This window comes from Electrophorus electricus, chromosome 16 (genome assembly GCF_013358815.1).
Source record: "Electrophorus electricus isolate fEleEle1 chromosome 16, fEleEle1.pri, whole genome shotgun sequence".
NCBI classification, from domain to species: domain Eukaryota; kingdom Metazoa; phylum Chordata; class Actinopteri; order Gymnotiformes; family Gymnotidae; genus Electrophorus; species Electrophorus electricus.
Window position 1 is genome coordinate 4,875,732 of NC_049550.1, and position 23,718 is coordinate 4,899,449.

Genomic DNA, 23,718 nt, shown 5'->3' on the forward strand with positions numbered 1-23,718 from the left:
ACTGTATATCATTTTAGCTTATTTCCTGTCATAGTGTTGACACAGTAAAAATGTGAACCATTTCTTTAAAATTGTTAATTACCACTGGTGGATGGAGTGTACAACACAAGGTTTCCAAAGAAACAGCACAGTGGTCGTTCAGCTCAGCAGTTAGAAATTATCCAAAGAATATCATTACAATTAAACGTTTATCACTGTAACAGTTAAAACTGAAAAAGGGAGGGGGTCATATAACGTCAATACTTGTTGAGTAAACGAAAACCATTGGATATTTAAAGAACTTTAATTTCATTTAAGAGCTGGCATTGGACTAATTACAGAGAACAACAGTCTTGAATCTCCGCAAAACATCTAAATTACATACCCAGCCAAATTATTTTCCACTCATGTCTCTTTAATTCTGCCTGTAATTTTAATAGGAATAAAGTTTTTTCAAAGCTGTCTGTCCCATGATCCTTTGTTGCAATCGCCTGGAATTCAAATCGTGAGAGCCAATCAGAGGCGGCGCAGATAGCCAATCAGAGGCGGCGCTGGCGAACAGGGCAGAATTTAAAATGTTGCTGTGACTCCTGTTGTCAGACCGGAGGACCAGTCGTCGGATAGCGAGTCAAATTAGTTTTGCATGTTCAAGTTTAGGTAATTAAGTGAAAAGTAGACGATTATATTTTCATGTGTTTCACGTAGTTAGGATTATTTTTTAATGTAGTTCTGATTCATCTTAAGTTTTTATTCGAATTTAAACGTGTATAGTTCGGTCGAAACGGATCTGACTGGTGTCCTCTGCCAGCGAAACGCATTTGGACAGAACTGCCGTAATTTATGATTGAATCGGATTACTTTTATATAGCTTTAGTTTCTTGGTTTTAGCTGTATCTGGGAAGTGAGAAAATGAGCGCTGGAATGGCGAAGGCGGCGAAGCCTTCATCTCACGTTGATCCAAAGTCTGCACCATTGAAGGAAATCCCAGATATTTTAGTGGATCCTCGAACCATGAAGCGGTACATGAGAGGACGTTTTCTCGGGAAAGGTGGCTTTGCAAAATGCTACGAAATTACAGATATGGACACAAAGGAAGTCTTTGCCGGGAAAGTTGTTCCAAAATCGCTACTGATGAAGCCGCACCAGAAAGAGAAAATGAGCACAGAAATCTCCATTCACAAGAGTCTCGACAACCCGCACGTCGTGGGGTTTCACGGCTTTTTCGAAGACGACGACTTCGTTTTCGTCGTTCTGGAGATATGTCGAAGACGGGTAGGATTGCTAGCTAGCTTGCTATTTTTGTTTTTTGTTAACTTTTGTTTCTGAGCTATGCCGGGTCAGCTCGTTTAGTTTAAAGGCCAACGGTCGAGTTCCTCAGCCAGAGTTAGCAAACGTTGGCCAAGTTAGCTTAGGCTAGCTAACTGTCTATCTGGTATGCAGGTTAACTTCAGTTTCAAACGTTTAAACTGCAATTTAGGGAGCTAACAATTTTACTCAAATAATAATCCAACGCATGTTATAACGGCTTCAGTGTGCATGTCGCCAGTTTCGTCCTTGTGTATGTTCAAGTGGATTTTAAATAGGATGTGACGTCACGTCTATAGATAATGTCGAACTATAATTTCTACCAACGTTGGAAAATTTTAGTAAATTTACATTACTAAAATTAACATTCTAAGTGTAATGTGGTCAGCTTGCAGACGGTTTCATTAATGTTTTAGCCGTCTAGTGTTTATGCATCGCAAAGAACGCCAATTTTATTTTCGCCCTTTCTGGCATCAGAAGTAGCTTGTGTGGCTTTATCGCTGCACACTTTGTCCACTCGTAGTCTCTTCTGGAGCTGCACAAACGGAGGAAGGCAGTCACAGAGCCCGAGGCGAGATACTTCATGCGCCAGACCATCCAGGGCGTCCACTACCTGCACAACAACCGCGTCATTCACCGTGATCTCAAACTTGGCAACCTGTTCCTTAACGATGACATGGATGTGAAGATCGGTAAGCAGGCGGTGACGGACACGCTCTCGCTACTGTACACACGCTCCCTTTTGACTTAAGTATTTTTCCTTTTTTTTCCCCCCTCTCGTTTAGGTGACTTTGGCTTGGCTACCAAGATTGAGTTTGATGGGGAGAGAAAGAAGACCCTATGTGGAACCCCAAACTACATCGCTCCTGAGGTGCTGTGTAAAAAAGGCCACAGTTTTGAAGTGGACGTCTGGTCGCTGGGTTGTATTCTGTAAGTTTGCTTCTGATACTCTTGCTTGCTCCCAAAATTAGATTTTGAAAGATGGGGGTGTTTACAATATCTGATTGCAGCACTTTCATGAGCTCTGGTTTCTATATGCTGAGGACACAAAATATTTGTTTATTTTACAGTTCTTGGGCCTGCTTTCAGATTTAAGCGCTGCATACACCTGTAGTGTTCAAGGCATGGTCTGTGTTTTAACCCTGCTATTTATTTGATAGGTACACCTTGCTCGTTGGTAAACCTCCATTTGAGACGTCCTGTCTCAAGGAGACGTATGTTCGCATCAAAAAGAATGAATACACTATCCCCAGGGTAAGAAATGATGATGCTTTAAATGACGATGCTTTAGAAGTGCATTGCTTAGTTCAGGGTTGTGAGCCATTTTAGCTACAGTGAGTGAGGGAGAAGTTTGGTGTTACTTTGGTTTGTTTTTGCATTTCAGTTAAATACCTTATTTACCCTCAAGTACAACAGAACGGATGCTTCTGTCGGTCTGAGTGATGGTGGGATTGTGTGACGGGATTGAACTGCTTCATTTCTGGGGTTCTGCCAGCAACATGCTTTCTTTCTGTCTGTCTAGCACATTAACCCGGTGGCTGCTACACTGATTCGCCGGATGCTCCATGCTGACCCCACGCTCAGACCCTCTGTGGCCGACCTACTCACAGACGAGTTTTTCACCTCTGGTTACATGCCGCTGAGGCTGCCAACCTCTTGCCTGACCGTGTCGCCAAGGTTCTCCATCGCCCCCTCCTACATTGACCCTGGGCTACACCGCCGGCCTCTCACTGCATTAAACAAAGGTGCACATCCATCAAATGATTACTGTTGCACGTTTTGTTTTCTCCTCCGATACGGGATTCGAAACCAAATGGCGTAAGGATCATGTAGTCGGCACTGCCCTCGGAAGCTTTTCGATTACAGGTCGTTTACCCCTGCATGTTTTCTCATAGAAACGGACAGTCCCATTGAGAAAGTCGGAAAAGCGGAAGAGCAACAGAAAGAGGAGTTTCAGAGGTAAACACTAGCTTTTTACCATTTTTAAGCCACTGAGATGTGAATTGGGGTTGTTGGAGTGGGGCTTGATTTTAAATAACCACTCCTAATACGGGTTTGAATGAACACGCAGGGATGGGTTCGAACAGCCGGACGGTCACCTGAACGAAATGTTGCAGCAGCTGACCACCCTTAACGCGGCCAGGCCATCTGAGAAAGACGTCAGAAAGCAAGGTAACTAGTCTGCCGTGTTGTATGCATGGCACTTTCATTTGTACGGCAGTAGAGTATTTAAGCTGGGGTTGATCTGAATCTCTTGTGATGTTGCATATGAAATTTTATTGTAGCAACCAGGGTCTCATTCATTTGTAAGTTACTTAACTAGTAGCAAATATTCACACACAAATGCAATATAGACAATAAGAATAAACCATGCTTTGTTGTAGATTTGGTGGATTTTTATGTCTAAAGATGCCTGCAAATTATTTAATTTTAATTCGTTGCATATTTTACAGATGAAGCAGAGGACCCAGCCTGTATCCCCATCTTCTGGATCAGCAAATGGGTTGACTACTCTGACAAATATGGCCTCGGTAACAAATCCTTACACCCTTGCGTGTGTATGCACTCCAAAGATAGATTAAAATCAACTGTCCTTTGTGCTGCTTTTGAAAGCGCTCCCTCATCGTCCCCCACAGGTTACCAGCTGTGCGACAACAGCGTTGGGGTACTGTTCAACGATTCCACCCGTTTGATCATGTATGAGGATGGAGACAGTCTGCAGTACATTGACCGCAACACGGCAGAGTCCTACCTCAGTGTGCGCTCCTACCCTGCCGCGCTCTCTAAAAAGGTCCGTGTGTTTGAGCGCGTGCGCTGCAGAAGCTCACGCGGTTGCCATCCTTTTATTAATTTGGCGCCTAGCCTGTTCGACCATGTCCTGACGCCCCCCCCCCCTTCTCCCCTGCCCCACAGATCACTCTGCTGAAGTATTTCAGGAACTACATGAGTGAGCACTTGTTGAAGGCGGGGGCCAATATTACGCCACGCGACGGCGACGAGCTGACCCGCCTGCCCTACCTGCATCACTGGTTCCGCACCAAGAGTGCCATCGTGCTCCACCTCAGTAACGGCACGGTGCAGATCAACTTCTTCCAGGTCAGTGTCTCCCCCATCTCATGTGGGTCCTGATGGTTTTTCATAGTAGGGGTGTTGCTAAAATTTCTTAGATGTGGGGTTTGAGACTCGGTGGTTCGAGCCTAGCCCCATCTTTCCTCTAGCATGGCCAGATTTTAGTATGTTGGTCAAGGGTTGCAGTTTTATTGGTGGTAATTAAGCCAAAAGAGAAAAAGGGAGAACCTTGTCTTGACTTTCTGTTGGGGGACACACCCAAGGTTAAGACATTTTTTGGCTAAAGTTCAGTGCTTTAAAAAAAGATATGTGGCAGGGGGAATCGCAACACTGAATATATAGATTTGGTGGAAATTGGCATTTGTGAGGGGGGTTTCTTTGTTTGTCATCTGCAAGAATGCCAATTTAACAATACCGTGATCAGTGACGAAAATACATGGAATATAGATTACAAGATTTTGGCATAAAGCTTTCCTATATAATTGTTGTAAAAAGTAAGTGTCTCTTTAAACCAATGGCAAGAGAGAATGCTGGGTAAGTATGTATGGGGAATGTTTGGTGGTTTGTTTTTTTTTTTGGCAGTATGACTGCCACCTTCTCAGGTGATAATGTGATGAAGTTTATTCTGAACCTATTTTGGAACCCATTTATGGCATCTTTTGATGCAAGTGTCAATGGCACATCTGAAACTCTTGGATGTTTTGGAAGAACCTTTTTTTTTATGTGTCTAGCTGCTATGGAAAACATGTTCCCAGAGTCCTGCTTGCCATCTTGAGAAATAGACAATCCTTGTCACTAACTTGTATTACAAGCCAGAATATTAAACCATCTCCAACAAAGCCACTGATCAGCCTACGTTGGTGAAAATGAAAATTCTTGGATATAATCTGCTCCTAGTGAACTGCTTGCCATTTAATTACATGATTAACGAGAGGACCATGAGGTTTCCCCACAGGAAATGTGTTGGTGCTGTTGACGCCAGCAAAACTGCCTGTGGGGAGCCCTTGTTATTCTCCCATTAATCACCCAACTCGGCTAGCTGGGAGTGATGCACTCGAGTAAAGTGAAGACTTTAGCTAACTTGCTTCTCATATCTGCAACCATCCCATAATGACTCACATGGGCTGATGCGTGCATTTGACCAAATATCCCCAGGATCCTTCATTACTTTATCTCCTTTTTCCTCTTTCCCTCACATTCCAGGACCACACAAAGTTGATCCTGTGTCCCCTGATGGCGGCGGTGACGTACATCGACGAGAGGCGTGACTTCCGCACTTACAGAATGAGCTTGATCGAGGAGTACGGGTGCAGTAAGGAGCTGGCCAGCCGCCTGCGCTACGCCCGCAGCATGGTGGAGAAACTGCTGGCCTGCAAAGGCGCGACGGCCACGGCGGCCCCGACCTCCACCCGCTAGTCTGCCACCCGCCAGGGTGCTCCAGCCGACCAGTTAGATTGCGTGATGGCAGATGGCTAGCCAGTCGAACATTACCCAAAGACTCGTTTGAGTCGAGCGGCTGTTTAACGTTCGAGTGGCTGAACCCTTGGGTTTTCATAGGGTCTGTGGTGTTTACTACTGCCTGCTCTTGTGGGTTGGGGGGAAGCTTAACGTGACTGTGCTCTTTTTGTCTGCTGCATCATGTACATACTTTCATGTCTGTGGTTTTGTTTTGTTTTTTTTAAGTTCTGTATTTCCTTACTTTTGTCTGTCCTTTTTGTATAAAGGCTTTAGTCAAAGATATCAATAGGTTAATAAGATTTTATTATTCTTAATGAATCCAAATTTAATAAAGATCTTTTTGTTGAAATGTGGTTCCATCTAGCCTAAAAATTGCTCAAGAATGGTAGTGCAAGTTTTAGGAAAACATCAACTCCTTTTTATATTATACAGAAAAAGCTGACTTAAACCATTTTGTTCTAAGGGTGTATTGGACGATATCCCTTGCAATGTGGTTTTTTTTGTTTTTGTTTGGTTTTTTTGTTTTTTTTTACTATTTTGATAATTTGGCACACAGTTTAATACCTTGTACAAGTACTTCAGGATCCACACAGACCTTCTAGGGGCAGTCAATTATGTTCTGCTTGTTCTGACACAATATGAATAGAGGCAAAACCCACTTTGTTGTGGGTTTCCAATCCCATACTCCCAAAAACTGAATTTGTTAAAATGGTAAACCCAATTGTATTCGTCAGCAAATAATTATTTTATCTAACTAATAATGGAGCCTCATGCATCGTGTGTGGCAATCAGCCCCAATCAGAAGACGCATGTTTATCAGATATGACATCTGTTAGAAACTATTTTTTGGTTGCTGTCAAAGGCATTTTTATGCATACATTTACTGTTGGAAATGCTGTCTAAAGGTCCCCACAGCAGGGTAAGATATTTGCTAAATTCATGTACTACTGTAAACAAAACATGCAAAGCCTTGTGAACAAGTTTTATTGGGGGCAGGGCTGTTGCTCAGTATTTTAAGTAATGCACAGCTGTAAAGCTTTGTTAAAAACAAGCTTGGCATCGAAAATAATTTACAGTCTAAAAATGTAAACCAAGGTAAATGTGCTTCTTTGTAGAAAAGTACCAAGGCCTTTATTATTTAAAGACAAGTTGTAAAATATCAGGCCATGTATTACATACTCCACCAGCTCTGCTGTATGGATGCCTAGAACAGGTAGGAACCTTGTAAAGGTTAACCCCTTAGTATAGAGTGAGTATGGCACTAACCCCATTTTCATCCTACCTGTGTGCTGTTCATATGTATAAATTTTAGCATTTCTGTGGGTTTTATATTTGTTTTGCAATGCAACCTATAAAAAATAAATAGGAATCTCTTCAATGTTCTTACAAAGAGATTAATATGGCATTGAATTTCTCACTTTATAGCTGTTGGAGGGAAATTGCTTTTTCAAATGTTAACATGAAATATATTCCGGTGTTTTGCTTGCTGTCATGACTGCTTACACTAGTGGCAAAAAGTGGAAGCTGCATTAACTTTGTAGAAATTAGCATTTTTTCAAGAGATAAAAACTATTAAAAAAAGGTTGACTCCTAAAATGTATAATTAACACATCCTGCCTTAGTCATAGCTTTTGATGGCAAACATCCTTTGATGAAGTATCAGCAAGTATGTTGCTGGTTTGTTATTTCAAGCCTTAGTACAGTTCACCGTGTAGGAGCTTGACGGATAAGAACCGGCAGTTCACAGCCACACCATTGTCCTTAGTCTTAACATATTGGGTGGCGTTAAAGTGTGGTTCATTTCCCTGTCACATTTATTCCAATTATTCTAATTATTCTGTCCAGAAAATCATGGCTTTCTTACATACTTTTGTATGGTTACTCCTATATTGATATCACAAGCCAAAACGGGGCTTTGTTTCATTATCTACTCTGCTACAATTATACGAGCCGCAAGTGAGAAGCGCGTCGATCAAATGCAGGCCGCTAATCGGAAAACACAAACAACAGACATGGCCTATAAAGTCCACTAGTTGTGTGCTCCATTTGGAGTGGCGCACGTAGCCCAGCTTCAGGCTTGCTTTCAAATCAAGTGAACACACCAGTGCCCTACCCGTCACGGCCAGCTGCAAATGAGGTTGAACAGAAACGGTGCCTGCGTCTGACGGATGACCCCACGCCCCCAAGGAAAGCCCACCTCTTATTCTGTCTGTCGCTTCTAAAAGTTCTCAAACAGAAGACGGTCCTGTTGAATTGCACTTAAGACGATGTTAGGGCAGAAAATACATGTGGGCAGCTCCAGTCATGCAACTGGCTACCACTGGTAGATAATGTTTTAGGTACTTCGATGTCAGGTATTTAAATAACACCATGGCCCTTACAACTAGCAAGACACTGAGTTAGTTTGGCAATTTCTGATTGGGGATTTAAGGATGGAAATTTCATAACGTCAAAGAGTCTACAAGCTGCCACAAGGGCCTGTGGTTAGGCCCCTTAATTACACAGCCGTGGCAGCTAAGGAGAGCCGGTGTCCTCTGAAAGTTTCACCTGAACAATAAAAAACAACTGCAAATTCTTCAGGCTCGCTTCAGAGCCCACGGATGTTTCCTCATTTACGGTCCAATAAAACTCATCCAGGCCTTAATCCAGTTCAGTCCTTGAGATAATCAGCCTGAGATCTATAATTCAGAAGGTTCCACTCAGAAGCCATACCAAAAACGAGGCCGTTGTCCATGCAAGTTTAAAAAATGATATAAAAGCGCCACCAAGAAGTCGTTCACGTTGGGCATGAGTCTGAGGATTGTCGCAGTAGTTTCACAGGAGGCAGTAACGTTTTAGCTGATCCAGTGCTTGCTTGCGGAGAGTGAAGACTCACTCAAATGTATACATACAATCTTGCAATCCAGAATCCTGGCTGAAGGCAAAGGTTATTGTTCAGTTTCGTAAGCGAGACTTTCCCTGTCTTCCGCACTCGTAGCCTGAGCGAGTTCGTCCACACGTGACGTAGGTCAGACACGGTGGAGCCTGCGTATTCAGTGGTTGTAGTAAGGATGGAAAAGTCTCTCTGGGGCACAGACGCTCAGTGCAGAGTGCGTGTGCAGCAGTAACCTTGGGAAACGGGAGGTGAAGTACGCTACAAAGCCTTCTGGGACTTCACCAAGTGCTGTTTGAACCTCTGGGGGGAGCTCATGGTAATGATGTTTCTGAGAGGCAAACATGGTTTAGTTACTGAAGTCCAAGTGAAGGTTTCTGAAGCTAAAACCGAACATCAGTCAATGGAAACTGTATGCAGCACTTACTTTATTTCTCATAGCTCTGAGTAGATCTCTGACAGAGTTCCCTTTATATGTGCGAAATTTCCTCAGATCTGGCAGAGAAAAAAGATACAAGTGTGAGAAAAACAAATTAGTTTGCGTGCATAACACTACTGACTACAGAAACTACAAATGATTTTTAACACTAGCTATTCTAAGTTAAAGAGTTCACAAACTATTTTCCAGTCATTCACAATCAGCATTAAGTGTCTCTATTGGCCAAAGTGGTGGCTAGTTAGTTCTAACATTGGCTACTGGCTAGCCATTTCTAATAAAGTGGCTGGTGGGTGTACGCCCAAACACCGTCCAATAAACTACTCGAAACTATTTCTTTTAATCTTAAATGTTATATTGGGATAGCAGTGGTGCTGTATGCAGTTTGACTAACCCGCCTGTAGGGGCGCTGAGATGTGCATCCTCCAGTTGGTTCTGACCACTGATCTACCTGACGTCTCCAGGCGCACCACAATAGCACTGTCTGTTGGCTCCTTCTCTATACGATCACTGACATCCTTAAATGTGTACAGTGACACAGTCACACACATCATTTTGATTTCCAGTTCATAAAATCAATTTCCTTTTGCAATTTACAAAAAACAAAACAAAAAAAAAACTAAGAGCAATCACGTTTCATCTCCGTTTGTTAAATATTTAGGAAGAACGTGTAGTAGAGCATGAAACCCTCTTTTCAGAATAGTAATTTAGAATCTGTAAGTATTGTGACTATATGTTGCCAGAAGAGCAGTATTCTCCACATGAGACATGGCTTCTGTAAACAGCATGTGTGCCACACATTGGGTACATTGTCTCAGATATCACATGACCTTGTCACACGACAAAGATCAGGTTAGACAGCAATGGGCTGCCAAAAAGGTTTTTTTTTGTTTTTTTTTTTGTAAAGGAGCAATATTCATTTTTCTAATGATTCTTCTTTCCATTATGATTATACTGACTTTTCGATAGCAACCCAAGTGAACTGGTCAAAATTCTAGTAAACGCCAAAATTCGTACAAACCTGAAAGAATTGCAGCTGTTTCTCCGGGCTCCAGAAAAATGGATGTTTTAAAATGGAGGCTGTGCATGGGCGGGACTCTGGCTCTGCACTGATCATTGTCTCGATCAGATCTCTGCCAATCACATCCTCTGAAAATCCCCCCAAGATATCAGAAGCCTGTAAGTACTGTGCATCTTCTGCACTTCACAAATACTCACATTAGAGCAGACGTCAGAGCGCAGGTCCACTGGAACCACATACAAATCCACTGGAAGTCTGACTGTTAAATACACACATGCAAGCCTGCACACACACACACACACACACACACACACACACACACACACACACACACACACACACACACACACACACACACACACACATACCATGTATGTCCTCCATGAAGTGGTCCAGGCTGTAGGCCCCAGAGAGAATGTTTGCTTGACGCCTCAGTGTGTCCCCGAATGGGTGCCGCCCTCTTGATACCACATAATAAAACACACAGCCAGCCGAGAACACATCCACTGCACTCGTCTGCAGAACAACAAAGACAGACAGGTAAAAATGATAATTAACGAGTCCGTTCATTTCCAGGAAGTCTTCTGTCCTCTGTTGTCACTATAATTGTGATGACAACGCATGGGTATGACACTGTAGTGGTAGGGTGGGGGACAGTACAGGGTTTCCCTTTGGAGCGTTGACAAGAAGCTCGGGAGCGATCCAGCCCTCGGTGCCTGGGATTCCCGAACGCAGGCTAAAGCTGTGGCGGCCGTCCGGAAGCTTTTTGCACAGGCCGAAATCCGAGATCACGGCCCGCACTCGACCGAGTGCTCCCGGAACGGAGAGCAGGATGTTGCGTGGCTTCAAATCTCTGTGAACTGTTGTGGGAAGGGGGGGGGTTGGCAAGGGTGAAGGGATAAGGAAAACAGAACGGAAGAAGAAGAGACCGGGCGTGACACTCAAAGGGGCACAGAAAGTGTAGACAAGCAAGGTCAGTCTGCTTGCGCAGCTACCCCTGACTGTGGTAAGATGTCACAGTTGCTACGGATACCGTCACTACGGTGACGAAGGCTCACCAATGTTGAGGGAATGCAGGTGACTCAGGCCACTCATGGTCTGTTCCAGCAGAGTCACTGAGTCCAGGGAGGAATAAGGATAGTTGGGGTCCTCAATATACTGCAAACACATTTACATGTGTGTACATTTTCTAGCTTAATACAGGCCACATGTTTGTATGCGACAAGAAGCAACCAAGCAGATTTAACCAGACAACAGCGCCCCCTGTTGGCCTCATCAAGAAACAATCGTGGGCACACTTTGGCTATTAGGCTAACAGTCTTATTTGAAACCTATATCATTAATAGTGGCCACTGGAATGCAAGTCTGTGATAATCATCAAATCACAGCCTTCATCACCATGATCATGGAAAATTAAAGAACACACACACACACACACACACACACACACACACACAGACTTAGCTTAATCGTGGTACCGTCTGACATGCGGTCATCACCAAGACTTATTGGTTTTTGTAAATATGACATTTAGCTCTATGCTTCTTGCTAATCAATAGGTATGAATTGATATTGAGCAATGATGAGAATAAGCCTTTATAACAAATGAATTCCCACAATCAATAAGTTAATGCACTGAAACATTGTACCTAATGGTACTGCTATTGTAATAATTCACAATTCACTATAACAATTCATAACTAACATTGGGATAATTCAGTAATGGAGGAGCGTTGTTTAAAATTCAAATTCCACATTTTTTTTTTATTCCATATTTTTGCCTACAAATTGGAGAGAAACCTGACATGCATCACATACATAAAAATCAGCTAGAAATGTCTTTCTGAACTATGAACCTTAATAAACAAAGAAAAAATTGTAAAGTCCACATACTGTACCACTCATCACAGGGTTTTTAAGAAAAACATCACTAGGCTTTTAAGAAACTCTCCTTCAAAGCCTTACTAAGAGTTTCAGTTGCTAACCTATTAGTTTATATACCAACATACCATATGGTGGGCTGAAGGCATTTCAGAAGTATGACTACACCAGAAGACACAGCCACACACCCATACAAGCAAACACACACCTGCTGGAGCGTGGCAGCACACAGCTCTATGGCGATGTAAGTGAACTGGCGGTCGCGCTCAGTGCAGAAGTAGCGGATGACGTTGGGGTGCTCGTCTGACTCCCGCAGTAGCTGCACTTCTCTCTCGGCAAACTCCATACACTCTGGCAAGATACGCTTCACTGCCACACGCCGACCATCAAAGTGACCCCTTAACACACACACACACACACACACACACATGGAGACCTCATAATATATCACATTCACCAGCCACTTTATTAAAAATACATTTTAAAAACACCTAATTGGTACATTATATCGCTCAGCTGTTGCTGTGCAGAATTTGCGGCACGCAACCCACTCTTCACCACTGGTCAGACCACCCTCAGACCAGCAGTGACACTGGCCATGGCAGCGCTAATGCTGGGCTGAAAGCCGGTGTGTTCTACGACCCAAACAATATCCGGTCAGCAGTGATTCTGTGGTCAGGAAGTCACTTCTCACAGACTGTGCAGGCAACAGATGAGCAACAGATGAGTCTATTAAATAGTTTTGTCAGTGAGTGTGAGTCCAAAGTAGTTTTTTTAAATAAAGAAATTGGTGAGAGTATGATGAGGCCAACCAATCAATGATGAATAGCACAATGACCAACCAATCAATGATGAACAATGACCAACCAATCTACTTACAGTGCAGTGCAAAAGGTGCAAGTGGCAGAAATCACATACTACTTCATTGAAAACCATTAGGACACAAACACCAGGCAACTGCAACACAAGCACGCTGACTAATTCAGCACGACCTGTCACGACATTACATCATAGACTAACCGGAACACAAACGTTCCTGCTGTCCCGTGTCCAAGCACCTCAGCAGGACTGAAGGAAATCTTTCCAATGTTCAGCACTTCGGGATGTTCATCTGAAACCACACACACACACACACACACACACAGCCACAGTTATGAAAGCATGATTGCAAAAAGACAAAGAAAATGTTATTTTAATGCTAACCCATGTTATGTTTTAAATATTAACCCATTCACTCCAATTCATTGAACAGATCAACACAGTACATAATCAGTCCATTCAAATCTGCTCTTTGAATTACTACCAGAATCAAGATCTGTCCAAAGCTGAGTTAATTTACTGAGTTAAAAGAAATATGTCAAAATGATCTTGAAATCAAAATGGTTGAATTTGTCTCATAAATGTGATTTTTCTAATTAATGTGCATTCTTATACCAAACGTTTTCAAATGAGTTGTATGCTTGATATCACTGTACATCCCTCAAAACACCAACTTCATTATTAGTTAATGAATTTGCCTTCTTTGGGTATTTTTACAAGGAATAATGCATCTTCCTGCATAGCAGCAACACAGAACAAGCTGAACTTGGAGACCATGAGGAAAATTCTCACTCCCTGAATGGCAGGATGCTGAGGAGGTGGGGCTGTGGTCTTGAGAGCCTGCCAGATGTGTAGTTTGATTGGACAAGACCAGGCCACTTGAATCTGAGTGGTTGCTGCTACTGTAAGTTGACGAGGGGACTATGTCGGTTTCTGGGGAAGTAATAGGATTGGTCTGATCGGTCGGGGCTCTAGAATCCACTTGTTCCTCGGATCTCTGGGCTTTGCTGAATTGCTAGTCATTGGAAAACAAAAAAACAAAAAACACAAACAAACATACAGTATTTAGTTCCAAGATCATTTACACTCACACTGACTGAAAAACAAGTATATAGTGTAGTATATACTAGTGTAGTATATATAGTGTATCATATAGTATATAATGTATTATATAGTTGAGTATATAGTGTAGTATATACTACACTATATACTCAACTATATAATACATTATATACTATATGATACACTATATACTGCACATGATACACTATATACTATACACTCAACTATATAATACATTATACACTATACTATACACTATATACTGCAATTATGATATACTATATACTATATACTAAACTATATAATACATTATATACTATACTATACACTATATACTGCATATGATACACTATATACTATACACTCAACTATATAATACATTATACACTATACTATACACTATATACTGCGATTATGATATGCTATATACTATATACTAAACTATATAATACATTATATACTATACTATACACTATATACTGCACATATGATATACTATATACTAAACTATATAATACATTATATACTATACTATACACTATATACTGCACATATGATATACTATATACTAAACTATATAATACATTATATACTATACTATACACTATATACTGCACATATGATATACTATATACTAAACTATATAATATATTATATACTATACTATACACTATATACCGCACATATGATATACTATATACTAAACTATATAATATATTATATACTATACTATACACTATATACCGCACATATGATATACTATATACTAAACTATATAATACATTATATACTATACTATACACTATATACTGCACATATGATATACTATATACTAAACTATATAATATATTATATACTATACTATACACTATATACCGCACATATGATATATACTATACCATACAATATACTTACTCGCATGTAGGAGAGGAGGAAGGCCAGCCAGGCCCCCAGCAGCAGTGTCAACCCCACCAAGGTCATAGGGTCAGAGGTCAAGGATTCGGGCAACACAGGAGAAGAGCTCTGATGGGTTACTGGTGGCAGCTGTGCAGAAGACATCACAAAATATTTACACTTGATTTCATCGTTGACAAACACCCTCGTGTTGCCTTCATCTCTACATGCAGGTACTGCCACAGGTGAGCCCCCACTGTAAAGTGCTCTGAATATCAGTAAGAAATAATGTACCAAAGTAAGAGCTTATTCAGCACTCTATTTGTCAGTCCAAACCGGAGAATTCGACTGTGCACAGTGTAGTGTGCCTGGGAACAGTGAGTGAGCGGGACACTCACAGTGCTAGGTCCTGATCGGTATGAAGATGTCGATCTGCGAGGAGGTATGACCTCACCAGAACGCTGCAGGTTGTCTGGGAAGTCTCTTAACATGGTGGTATGAGCCAGAGGAGGGACCTCATGATGGCCTACACATGCATTCACACACACACACACACACACACACACACACACACACACACACACACACATACACACGCTGAGCTGGGATTGTTCAATGGCTCAGTCACGTCCACCAGCATTGTAATGGCAGTTACAATCTTTGCAATTACTTTCCGGTTTCACACACAACACGAAAACATAAAGCTTATTTTAAAAGGTCTAGTTCACATAATTACCAGCTATTATCCGTGTGGCACATTTGCACATGTAAACTGACAATAAAATCTCTTCTACGTGAAACTATTGCATATGTGCGTGTGACTGTAAAACCAAATGCATACATGTGTAGGTTTTTACATGTCTTTATGTATAAGTCTTCATGTGGTTCAGTGGTTAGCTGGTGTATGTTTGTGTGCTGTGGGTAAAAGTACACAAGCCAAACCTATCAAGAGCCACTGGTTCTGCAGGGGATTGGTGCTTCCTGGTGGGTACTTGACATCAGTGCTGGGCGTGATCTCACACTCTCCCCGCCCACTTCCCACTGTGACGCCCTCCGTGACTGGCCCTTCGATGCGCGGGAGGGTGAGGCCGTGGGGCTGCCACACAAGCAAAAGCAAACAGGTTAGTCGAGCATTAACTGGTGCCCACCGGGCAGCAAGGACTTACCGGAGGGTGGAACTTACCACTACGGCTACTCCTTCATGCACGAGGGAGGTGGAGGCATAAAGGTGAGAGTCCATCTTCCCAACATACAGACTGGGACTGCAAGGAGACAAGCGCACGCACACGCACACACACACGCGCACGCACGCACACACACACACACGCACGCACACGCACGCACGCACACGCGCACACATACACATGCACGCGCACACACACGCGCACAAACACGCACACACACATACATACACACACACGCACACAAAAAACAACTCTTAACTCATTGTTTCCAAAAGGAAACATCCATTCTTTTACCACACCCTCCAACCGAACGTCTTACACCAGCTGCGTCTTGGTGCTGTGCTGTTCCTGCGTGAACTGGTAGCTCCATCGCATCGTGTGCGACTGCGTGCTTTGTGCCATGAACATGAGGTAGCGCAGCGTCTCCGTGGCTACGGTCTGGTGCGGCAACCGCCATAGGCTGTCCTGCGTCCAGAGGTAGAGGCCGGCCACGGGCGAATCGAACCTCTGCATCCACAGCACGTCGCCCGAGTCACGGTCCACCGTCACCACCAGTCCGTCGCTGCTGGATGCAAAGTGGGACATCTCTGCCTCACGCATACACACATGCACGCAACACACGCATACGTACGTGCATGCAACACACGCACACGCACACACGCACGCATATGCATGTGCGCAACACATGCACGCACACACATGCGCGCACACACACACGTGCACACCACACGCAAACATGTAGACAAGGGCTTCCTGAATTACGTTTTCATGTGTGCTTGAGGTATGATGTATAAGAAAAATAATGGCTGATTTCCAACTAATGTGCCCACATGGTTAAAAGAGTAACTTTTAAATATTAGTGTAGAACCTTTTGAATTTGGGCAAAGGTTGCTAAGCCTTACGAGTGGCCATTGGATGTTAACATATGAGTGTTTGTGTGTGTGTGTGTGTGTGTATGTCTGTGTGTATGTGTGTGTGTGTGTGTGTGTGTGTGTGTGTGTGTGTGTGTGTGTGTGAGACTTACTGTACTCATACTTCTGATCATCATACAGTGAAGCAGAATAGTCATTATATGTTGCATTCCAGCGCAGTTCCTGCGTCTTCGTGTCGTACATGGTGATCATGTACTCTAGAGGCAGACCAACACAGTATGCATATGGAAAAAATCCCCTAACCAGAATCCTACACACTGCATGCAATATGTAATGGAAACTGGTAGCTCCAGATGTGGTAAAGAACCAGCATACACATATATTTCATACTGAAATAGTGCTTCATATTAAAACATATTTTGTAAGTGTTACTGTTTGTCAGAGGTCATAATTTCATAAAAACAAGCCTTCTGCCTACGGGTTTAGGGGTGTTAGACAGGCACAAGTATTATAATGTATTATGGAATATTATAAATGTGTGTGTATGTGTATGTATGTATGTATGTATGTATTGTGTGTGTGTGTGTGTGTGTGTGTGTGTGTGTGTGTGTGTGTGTGTGTGTGTGTGTGTGTGTGTGTGTGTGTGTGTGTGTGTGTGTGCGTGTATCATGCTGACCTGTGCGACCGATGTAGAGCAGGGGAGCTGAAGGGCAGATGGAGTCGGATGAGGCCGTGGTCAAACTCGTCTGCTTCTCGCCCGTCTGAGGATCCACAACAAACCACGTGTCTTGTTTTTTACCTGCTCCACACGTACATACAAGCGCGCACACACAGCAAGCCATAGCAATGTTTACAGCAGACTTCCTGAGACGCTGAGCTGACAGATCACTTCAAGAGGTAATCAAAGTGAACCCCAGGTTGTCAAAGCATGTGTGTAACACTTGACAGTTGACGTTTAAACTCACCACTTATCTATAACTCACCCCTTCTCTCAGTGAAATGCTTAACATCCATCTGGAAATAAAGCTAATTTAAATGGACAATCTCATGCTGGGTAGTTTAGTTAACACCTGCCATGATACTTAGACAAAAGTAAGTCAGCTGTGCCATAATTACTTGACAGATCATTAACAGTTTATAAATCACTTTTCATCAATAAAAATTATTTTTTCCCACAAGATTTATATTTAACTTGCCTACCCCTGTGGCTTAATCAGTGTACTCCAGAATCATACAGCTTTTAAACAATATTTCCATAATTGTCATGCACAGGAACTTACTTTGCTTTGAAGACAAGCCATCTACTAAAACTGATAAAATGTATTTGTTACTGTAAGTCAAACTTCTAAACTAAGTTACACATTTCTGACAATAAAAATTAGTAAAAAGCTGGAACCAATTATTGTACATTAATATGACTCAATACTCTACACAGCAAAATGACCAGGACAAGACAAAGCTCAAGTTGTATCACAACAAGAACCCTGGCCTTTGACCCTAGGTCTCAGTTAGGGTCAAATGGGGTCACATACAGGCAGTCTCAGGTTCAGAAACCTGTTAAGACTTCGGCTGTTGGTGTAAGTTATTGGTACGCAGGAACTAACAATAAAGTTAAAGTTCACAAAAGTGAAGTCATTTCACAATTTCACAAACGTTTGTTTAAGGACAAACCCTCTCGTTGTTACTTTAAAGATGTTTACAGAAGGGAAGTATAAGTATAATTGAGCAATATTTAGCCTTATGAAGCAAAATTACAAAAAATCTACCAGCTATGCTTGGAGCACGACTTGCTTTTGAAAATGGTAAAATTGGTTACAAATTCCTTTACTAAATGAAAAAAATTATTCCAAAACACACAAAAGGAAAGTATTAGCATTTTTTGTTAACAATGTAACACTTGCCTGTGTAGAGCATTCCATCTGAGCTCCTACAAGGGGATGAGTGGACCAGCTCTGGAATAGTGAAGGGCAATTTCTGTACAGAGAAGAGACATTTCAAAATAGACATACTTCTACACCCACCCACCCACACACACACACACACACACACACACACACACAAGACATAGGCAGAGAAAGAGAGAGAGACAGAGAAGCAAAACACTCACCATAAGACCTTCTTTGTGTTTGCCTCCTAGTACATAAAGACTGCCATCACTGGGGTCAGGGAGGAAACCTGGCCTACAGAAAAAAGTGTCACACAGACAAAAAGACATAACAGATACACAGACAGGCAAACACACAGACACACACACACACACACAGACACACACACACAGACACACACACACACACACACATACACACACACATACACATACACACACACATACACACACACACACACACACACACACATACACACACACACACATACACACACATATACATACACACACTTACTCTGGCAGAAACACTGGAACCTGGATGATGGGATCTGGGAAAGAAGCATACATAGAAAAGGTGATTTGGCATGATACACTTAAATGGATTTAGAACCATTTCAATTGCCTCTAAATGACGATTAAACATATATGACTGTGTAGATACTTAGTAATTAGTGCTCATAAGCATGGACATGCTATTCAAAATGCTTGTACCAGGCAGGAAACAAGAAAACAGTTATTTCTCTTTATAAAGCTGGAATATGACTGGGAACTAGGTTTGTATTACCATGGGATACAAACGTATTCTCATACCTTCTTTGAGAGACCACTTGATGTCCCCTGTTTGTTTGCTAACAGCATGTAGACTCCCATCCAAGGTAGAAACAAAGAGCAGAGACTCGGGGAGAGTGACCGAGCTGCCTCCTTCACACTGACAGAGAGAAAGAGAGCGAGAGAGACAGAGAGAGAGAGAAAGAGAGAGAGAGAGTGATTAACACTGGTACAATTTGAAAGAGGTAAGTAACAAAAAAAATGACGAATAAATCTGGGACATTTCAAAGAAAAATAAGCACATTTTTGTGATCATTTGTGCAGTTTAACAAACAAGAGGGAAGGATTAAAGTTAAGTAGGTTTTCTGAACCAAAATGGGGATCACATAGTCCAGTAGTGCTATATACTATTTAAAAATAATTGATATCTGATATGCTGTCTGAAATATCCACTGTGTTCCAACGGTATATATGGTTGTGGGTATATGTGTGTGTAAGTGTGTGTGTGGACTGCAACACATTAATATTAACCAGGATATCCTGCTCAACAGCCGTTGACATACCCACTTATACACACAGACTTGAAAAGCTAGGAAATTATGTGTGTGTCAAACTCATATTAGCTCAAGTAACTATGTGGTACCTCAACGACTGGCCACACCTATATTTGCAGTGTGCGGACTGTTACTACTGTTCGTACTTGGCTCTTTAGTGTGTCTGTACCAAAACTCATAATTCATGAACCATTAAGCCCCCTATCCCTTGTGTAATAGAAGACACTCCTTTTATACACATTAAAAGTAGCACACACACAAACCTCTCAACCTCTTTGCTATGCTTTTGGCCCTGTCCTTCCATCACACAGACTAACACATAAACACATTACAGCATAATACAGTGGGACCAGTTGTTTTATCAGTCACTCACACATCGCTTATTATTCAGTCGCGCACACGTTACTCCAGAAGAGGAAGTAACTGGCATGACTGAGAGAAACAATTTAGAAAAGAACTTACACAATACTGCCTGCATTAATACCACACCTTACCTTTTCAACTGGCTAGGATTAGACAGCTGTGCTAGTTCTTACTGTGCAATGGACAGTCCACCGGCCACGCGCTCGCATTCATAATAGAAGTGCTTTACAACACAGACTCGGGCGCATGCACGCTCACGCGCCAGGTCACCCCAAAGCTCCTCTACCCAAATCGCACGGCGCTTTCGAGCTTAGGTCAGCGGGGTTTTTAAAAAAGAAAGAAGTTATCTTAAGTTTTCTTCGCGGGGCGCCGATCGTTGTGATGAGGATGCGCATTTGCGGCTCGTCTCAAACTTAAAACTGGTCAGGTTTCTGTTTTAACGGGGGTCACTAAATGCGCCATCGCTGCGCTCTACATGGCAACCCCCGCCCCCCTTGCGCGACCAAAAATAGACCACTAACCGTGTATAATATGAGACTTTCTCGTCTAGGGCATAAAGGCATGGCAATCTGTTGGTGGTTTACCTGTAAAGCCATTCCGCCGAGAGAGAGTAGCAGCCACAGGCAGAAATCCCGTCGCCAGCGCATCATTGCTGGCCGTGGGTTGTGTAGGCTGTATCGGTTGAAGTTACTGTGCTCGTCTGGTGAGATCCAGCGCACTAAGATCAACGCAAATTCACACTGAATGCGCCCTAAACCCCTCGTAGACGTCTCCATTTTCAAATGTCATTTTGTAGAGCCATCTCGGATACGATTTATTGTAAACGTGAAGAAACGAAGTATTTGAATAAGTGTGTACATGTTATCACAACAAATATTCAACGTTTCCGCGTTGGGACAGGACAAGGGATGTCGCTCAAGACAAGAAACAAACAGTGAGAACGTGAGTAAAGTTTGAGTGACGCAACGTTCAACCAATCGCTCTGTGCGAAAGGCGGGGTTTAGAAAGAGCGAGTTGTCAGCGTGAAACACGTGGAACAATAACAACGTCGCCTGCTGTGAGGGCGCTGGTTTCTCTGCTCAGATCGGAGGCTAGTTTTGCAGTCCCTCGTCATTTCCAGACTGATTTGAAAAACAATGGCTTTCCATAGATTAGTATAACAATGAGAACTAAGTCACATATGCGGGGGGGGGGGGGGACTAAATACAGCGGGAAAACACTAAATTGCAGCACGTTGGCCCTCGAATTAATCATAAACCGGATAAAAGCCAAACTCCTGAAGAACTGGATCGTGTGTTGTCGGACAGAATTGACATAATTGTGGACCGCTGCTACAAGTCTTATGACCAACATATCAACTCTCCCAACTTCCTTTCCTCAGTTTCACTTGGAGGAGTAGCTCTCTAGTGGGAGTGGTGCCGTGACCTAAACAGTCTTCATTCTAACAAAGTGGAGGGGGCTGATAGTACACTCACAGCTATGAACAATGTAATATCAGCCGATGAATCATGATGAATAACGATGAATGTGTCACAACTGATTTTAAAGTGTCCCTGAATAATTTTATCTCTAGTTTTAATTCATGATAAATAAGTAAGCACCGTAATGCGGAAAAAATATCTAACAGACAGGAGTCTAGGTTGTCATTCAAGTGTGAGCCATATTTCTTCTGTAAAGAGGATTACCCAGCTGTGGAACAGCTGCATAACTAGCAAATAAGACTATTAAAAATATATATATAATCAAACCAAACAGTACCTGACTTATTTCTCTGATGTTTTTGTTCTGTTTCTAAAGCATTTTGAGATAATTTGTAAACAGAAAATATATTTTGAAAAAAGAGCTACAATAACTGATTTGTCATGACCTTTTTCTTATTTATTAATTGATTAGTTTATTCATTTAAAATTTAGATAGCTAGATAATTGTCTTAGTAGTCTGTAATTCTTTTGGACAGTAGAAATGATTACTCTTCAACAGAATTATACAAATGTTAAGATTTTCCTTGTGTGCCAAGACATTAGGAATTACAAATGCTAACCTTACCTTTAACCGTACTTGCCATAAGGCAAAGCAAGTTTATTTGTATAGCATGTTTCACACACAATGGCAATTCAAAGTGCGTCACATAACATATAGAAGAATAATAAAACTTATTACAGCCCAAGATCTATCATCTTGGGGTAGTCTTTGCCAAATTATAAAATGTTACAAATACAATTTATTTAAATGAAATTAAAATGAACTAAAATTAATTTAAATAAATAAAATAATTTTTAAAACTCGTAATGCTGCCTCCTAACGCTTTGCGAACTCCACTACCCAGGATACCCCAGGCAATCATATGAAGAGCCACCAACAGAGCTCCACCAATCACTTGTCTCATAGATGACCCGTGTCTCTGGTGTATTGATTTAAAAACATCTAGTGCCAGGGCTCTTCTAATATCCACTGATAACTGGTACCATTCTAATGATCTTAGGGTTCTGCCCAGCTCATAACACTGCAGCATATCAGATAAATATACTGGTCCTACACCATTAAGCAATTTATAGAACATTAATAATACCTTAAAGTCAACTTTATGATAGTTGTCTTAAAGTCTACTCTGTGGTAATTGTCAATTCTGCTGTAGTTTTCAACCATGGTTGTCTGGGGCGAGGGCTAAGGCAAGTCTGAGCATTGTCGGCAGAACTGTGGTAAGATAGCCCATCTTATATGATTGGTAAAGAGAAAGGATGTAAAATTAAATATGAGCAGCTCAAGAATCAAACCCTGGGGGTCACCCAGGTCACTCTTTCAGAAACATTATTTTCTATTTTGACAAAGTAATTCCTGCCATTTTAGGACTGAGGACTGAGAGTCCAACCCATTTCTCAAGTATATCTATAAGTCTGTGGTATGGTCTGTTATGATCTGTGGTATCAAAAGCTGCAAAGAGATCGAGCAGTAGAAAAATTGATACTTCCCTGGAGTCTGTATTTAAATTAATATCATTAATTAATATTAATGACGTTAACTAGAGCAGTCTCAGTATTAAGAGTAGGCCAAAATCCTGACTGAAATTAGTCTAGATGGGTTTTTGTGGTTGGATAACAAGTAAGTCGCTTGAAAACGATTCTCTGATTGATTTTACCAATAAATGGTAGATTTGAGGTCTGTAATTAGGAAAAATGACTAATAAAGCTATTTACTCTCTGAAGTATGTCAACTGCTACTGAGTCAAACACATTCTTTAAGAAGCTACATAGTAAGGCAGCAAGGCTGCATGTAAATGATTTAAGGTAACTCAC

At 41.9% G+C, this 23,718-nt stretch overlaps 2 protein-coding genes across 2 annotated transcripts; one reads left to right on the top strand and one right to left on the bottom strand.

The window, feature by feature from the left end:
• The first annotated feature begins 572 nt into the window (after positions 1–572).
• Positions 573–7,197, top strand: plk1 (polo-like kinase 1 (Drosophila)). The gene is made up of 11 exons (XM_027015746.2): positions 573–1,251; positions 1,808–1,976; positions 2,070–2,214; positions 2,445–2,538; positions 2,807–3,029; positions 3,180–3,243; positions 3,356–3,456; positions 3,738–3,815; positions 3,921–4,075; positions 4,198–4,380; positions 5,557–7,197. The coding sequence occupies exons 1-11, from the start codon at positions 889–891 to the stop codon at positions 5,767–5,769; spliced, it is 1,788 nt and encodes a 595-aa protein (XP_026871547.2). The 5' UTR covers positions 573–888; the 3' UTR covers positions 5,770–7,197.
• On the bottom strand, positions 6,773–21,339 carry ern2 (endoplasmic reticulum to nucleus signaling 2). The gene is made up of 22 exons (XM_027015745.2): positions 21,010–21,339; positions 19,551–19,668; positions 19,255–19,288; positions 18,960–19,032; positions 18,754–18,826; positions 17,529–17,651; positions 17,005–17,109; positions 16,300–16,567; positions 15,980–16,058; positions 15,739–15,892; positions 15,195–15,322; positions 14,818–14,946; positions 13,633–13,855; positions 13,042–13,132; positions 12,230–12,419; positions 11,199–11,298; positions 10,801–11,000; positions 10,509–10,656; positions 10,141–10,268; positions 9,514–9,637; positions 9,111–9,178; positions 6,773–9,014 (listed from the first exon to the last, which is right to left on the bottom strand). Exons 1-22 carry the CDS (start codon positions 21,199–21,201, stop codon positions 8,844–8,846), a joined length of 2,919 nt encoding a protein of 972 aa, XP_026871546.2. The 5' UTR covers positions 21,202–21,339; the 3' UTR covers positions 6,773–8,843.
• Between the last annotated feature and the right edge of the window lie 2,379 nt (positions 21,340–23,718).

Bases quoted from the DNA above. Each gene is read 5' to 3' on its own strand.
- plk1 (XM_027015746.2), top strand. From the start codon at position 889: ATGAGCGCTGGAATGGCGAAGGCGGCGAAGCCTTCATCTCACGTTGAT. The intron at 3,030-3,179 runs GTGCACATCCAT...GTTTTCTCATAG, and splicing joins TCTCACTGCATTAAACAAAG to AAACGGACAGTCCCATTGAG. The intron at 4,381-5,556 runs GTCAGTGTCTCC...CTCACATTCCAG, and splicing joins TGCAGATCAACTTCTTCCAG to GACCACACAAAGTTGATCCT.
- ern2 (XM_027015745.2), bottom strand. From the start codon at position 21,201: ATGGAGACGTCTACGAGGGGTTTAGGGCGCATTCAGTGTGAATTTGCG. The intron at 19,669-21,009 runs GTAAACCACCAA...TCTCTCTGTCAG, and splicing joins TCGGCGGAATGGCTTTACAG to TGTGAAGGAGGCAGCTCGGT. The intron at 9,179-9,513 runs GTTAGTCAAACT...TTTCTCTGCCAG, and splicing joins CTCAGCGCCCCTACAGGCGG to ATCTGAGGAAATTTCGCACA.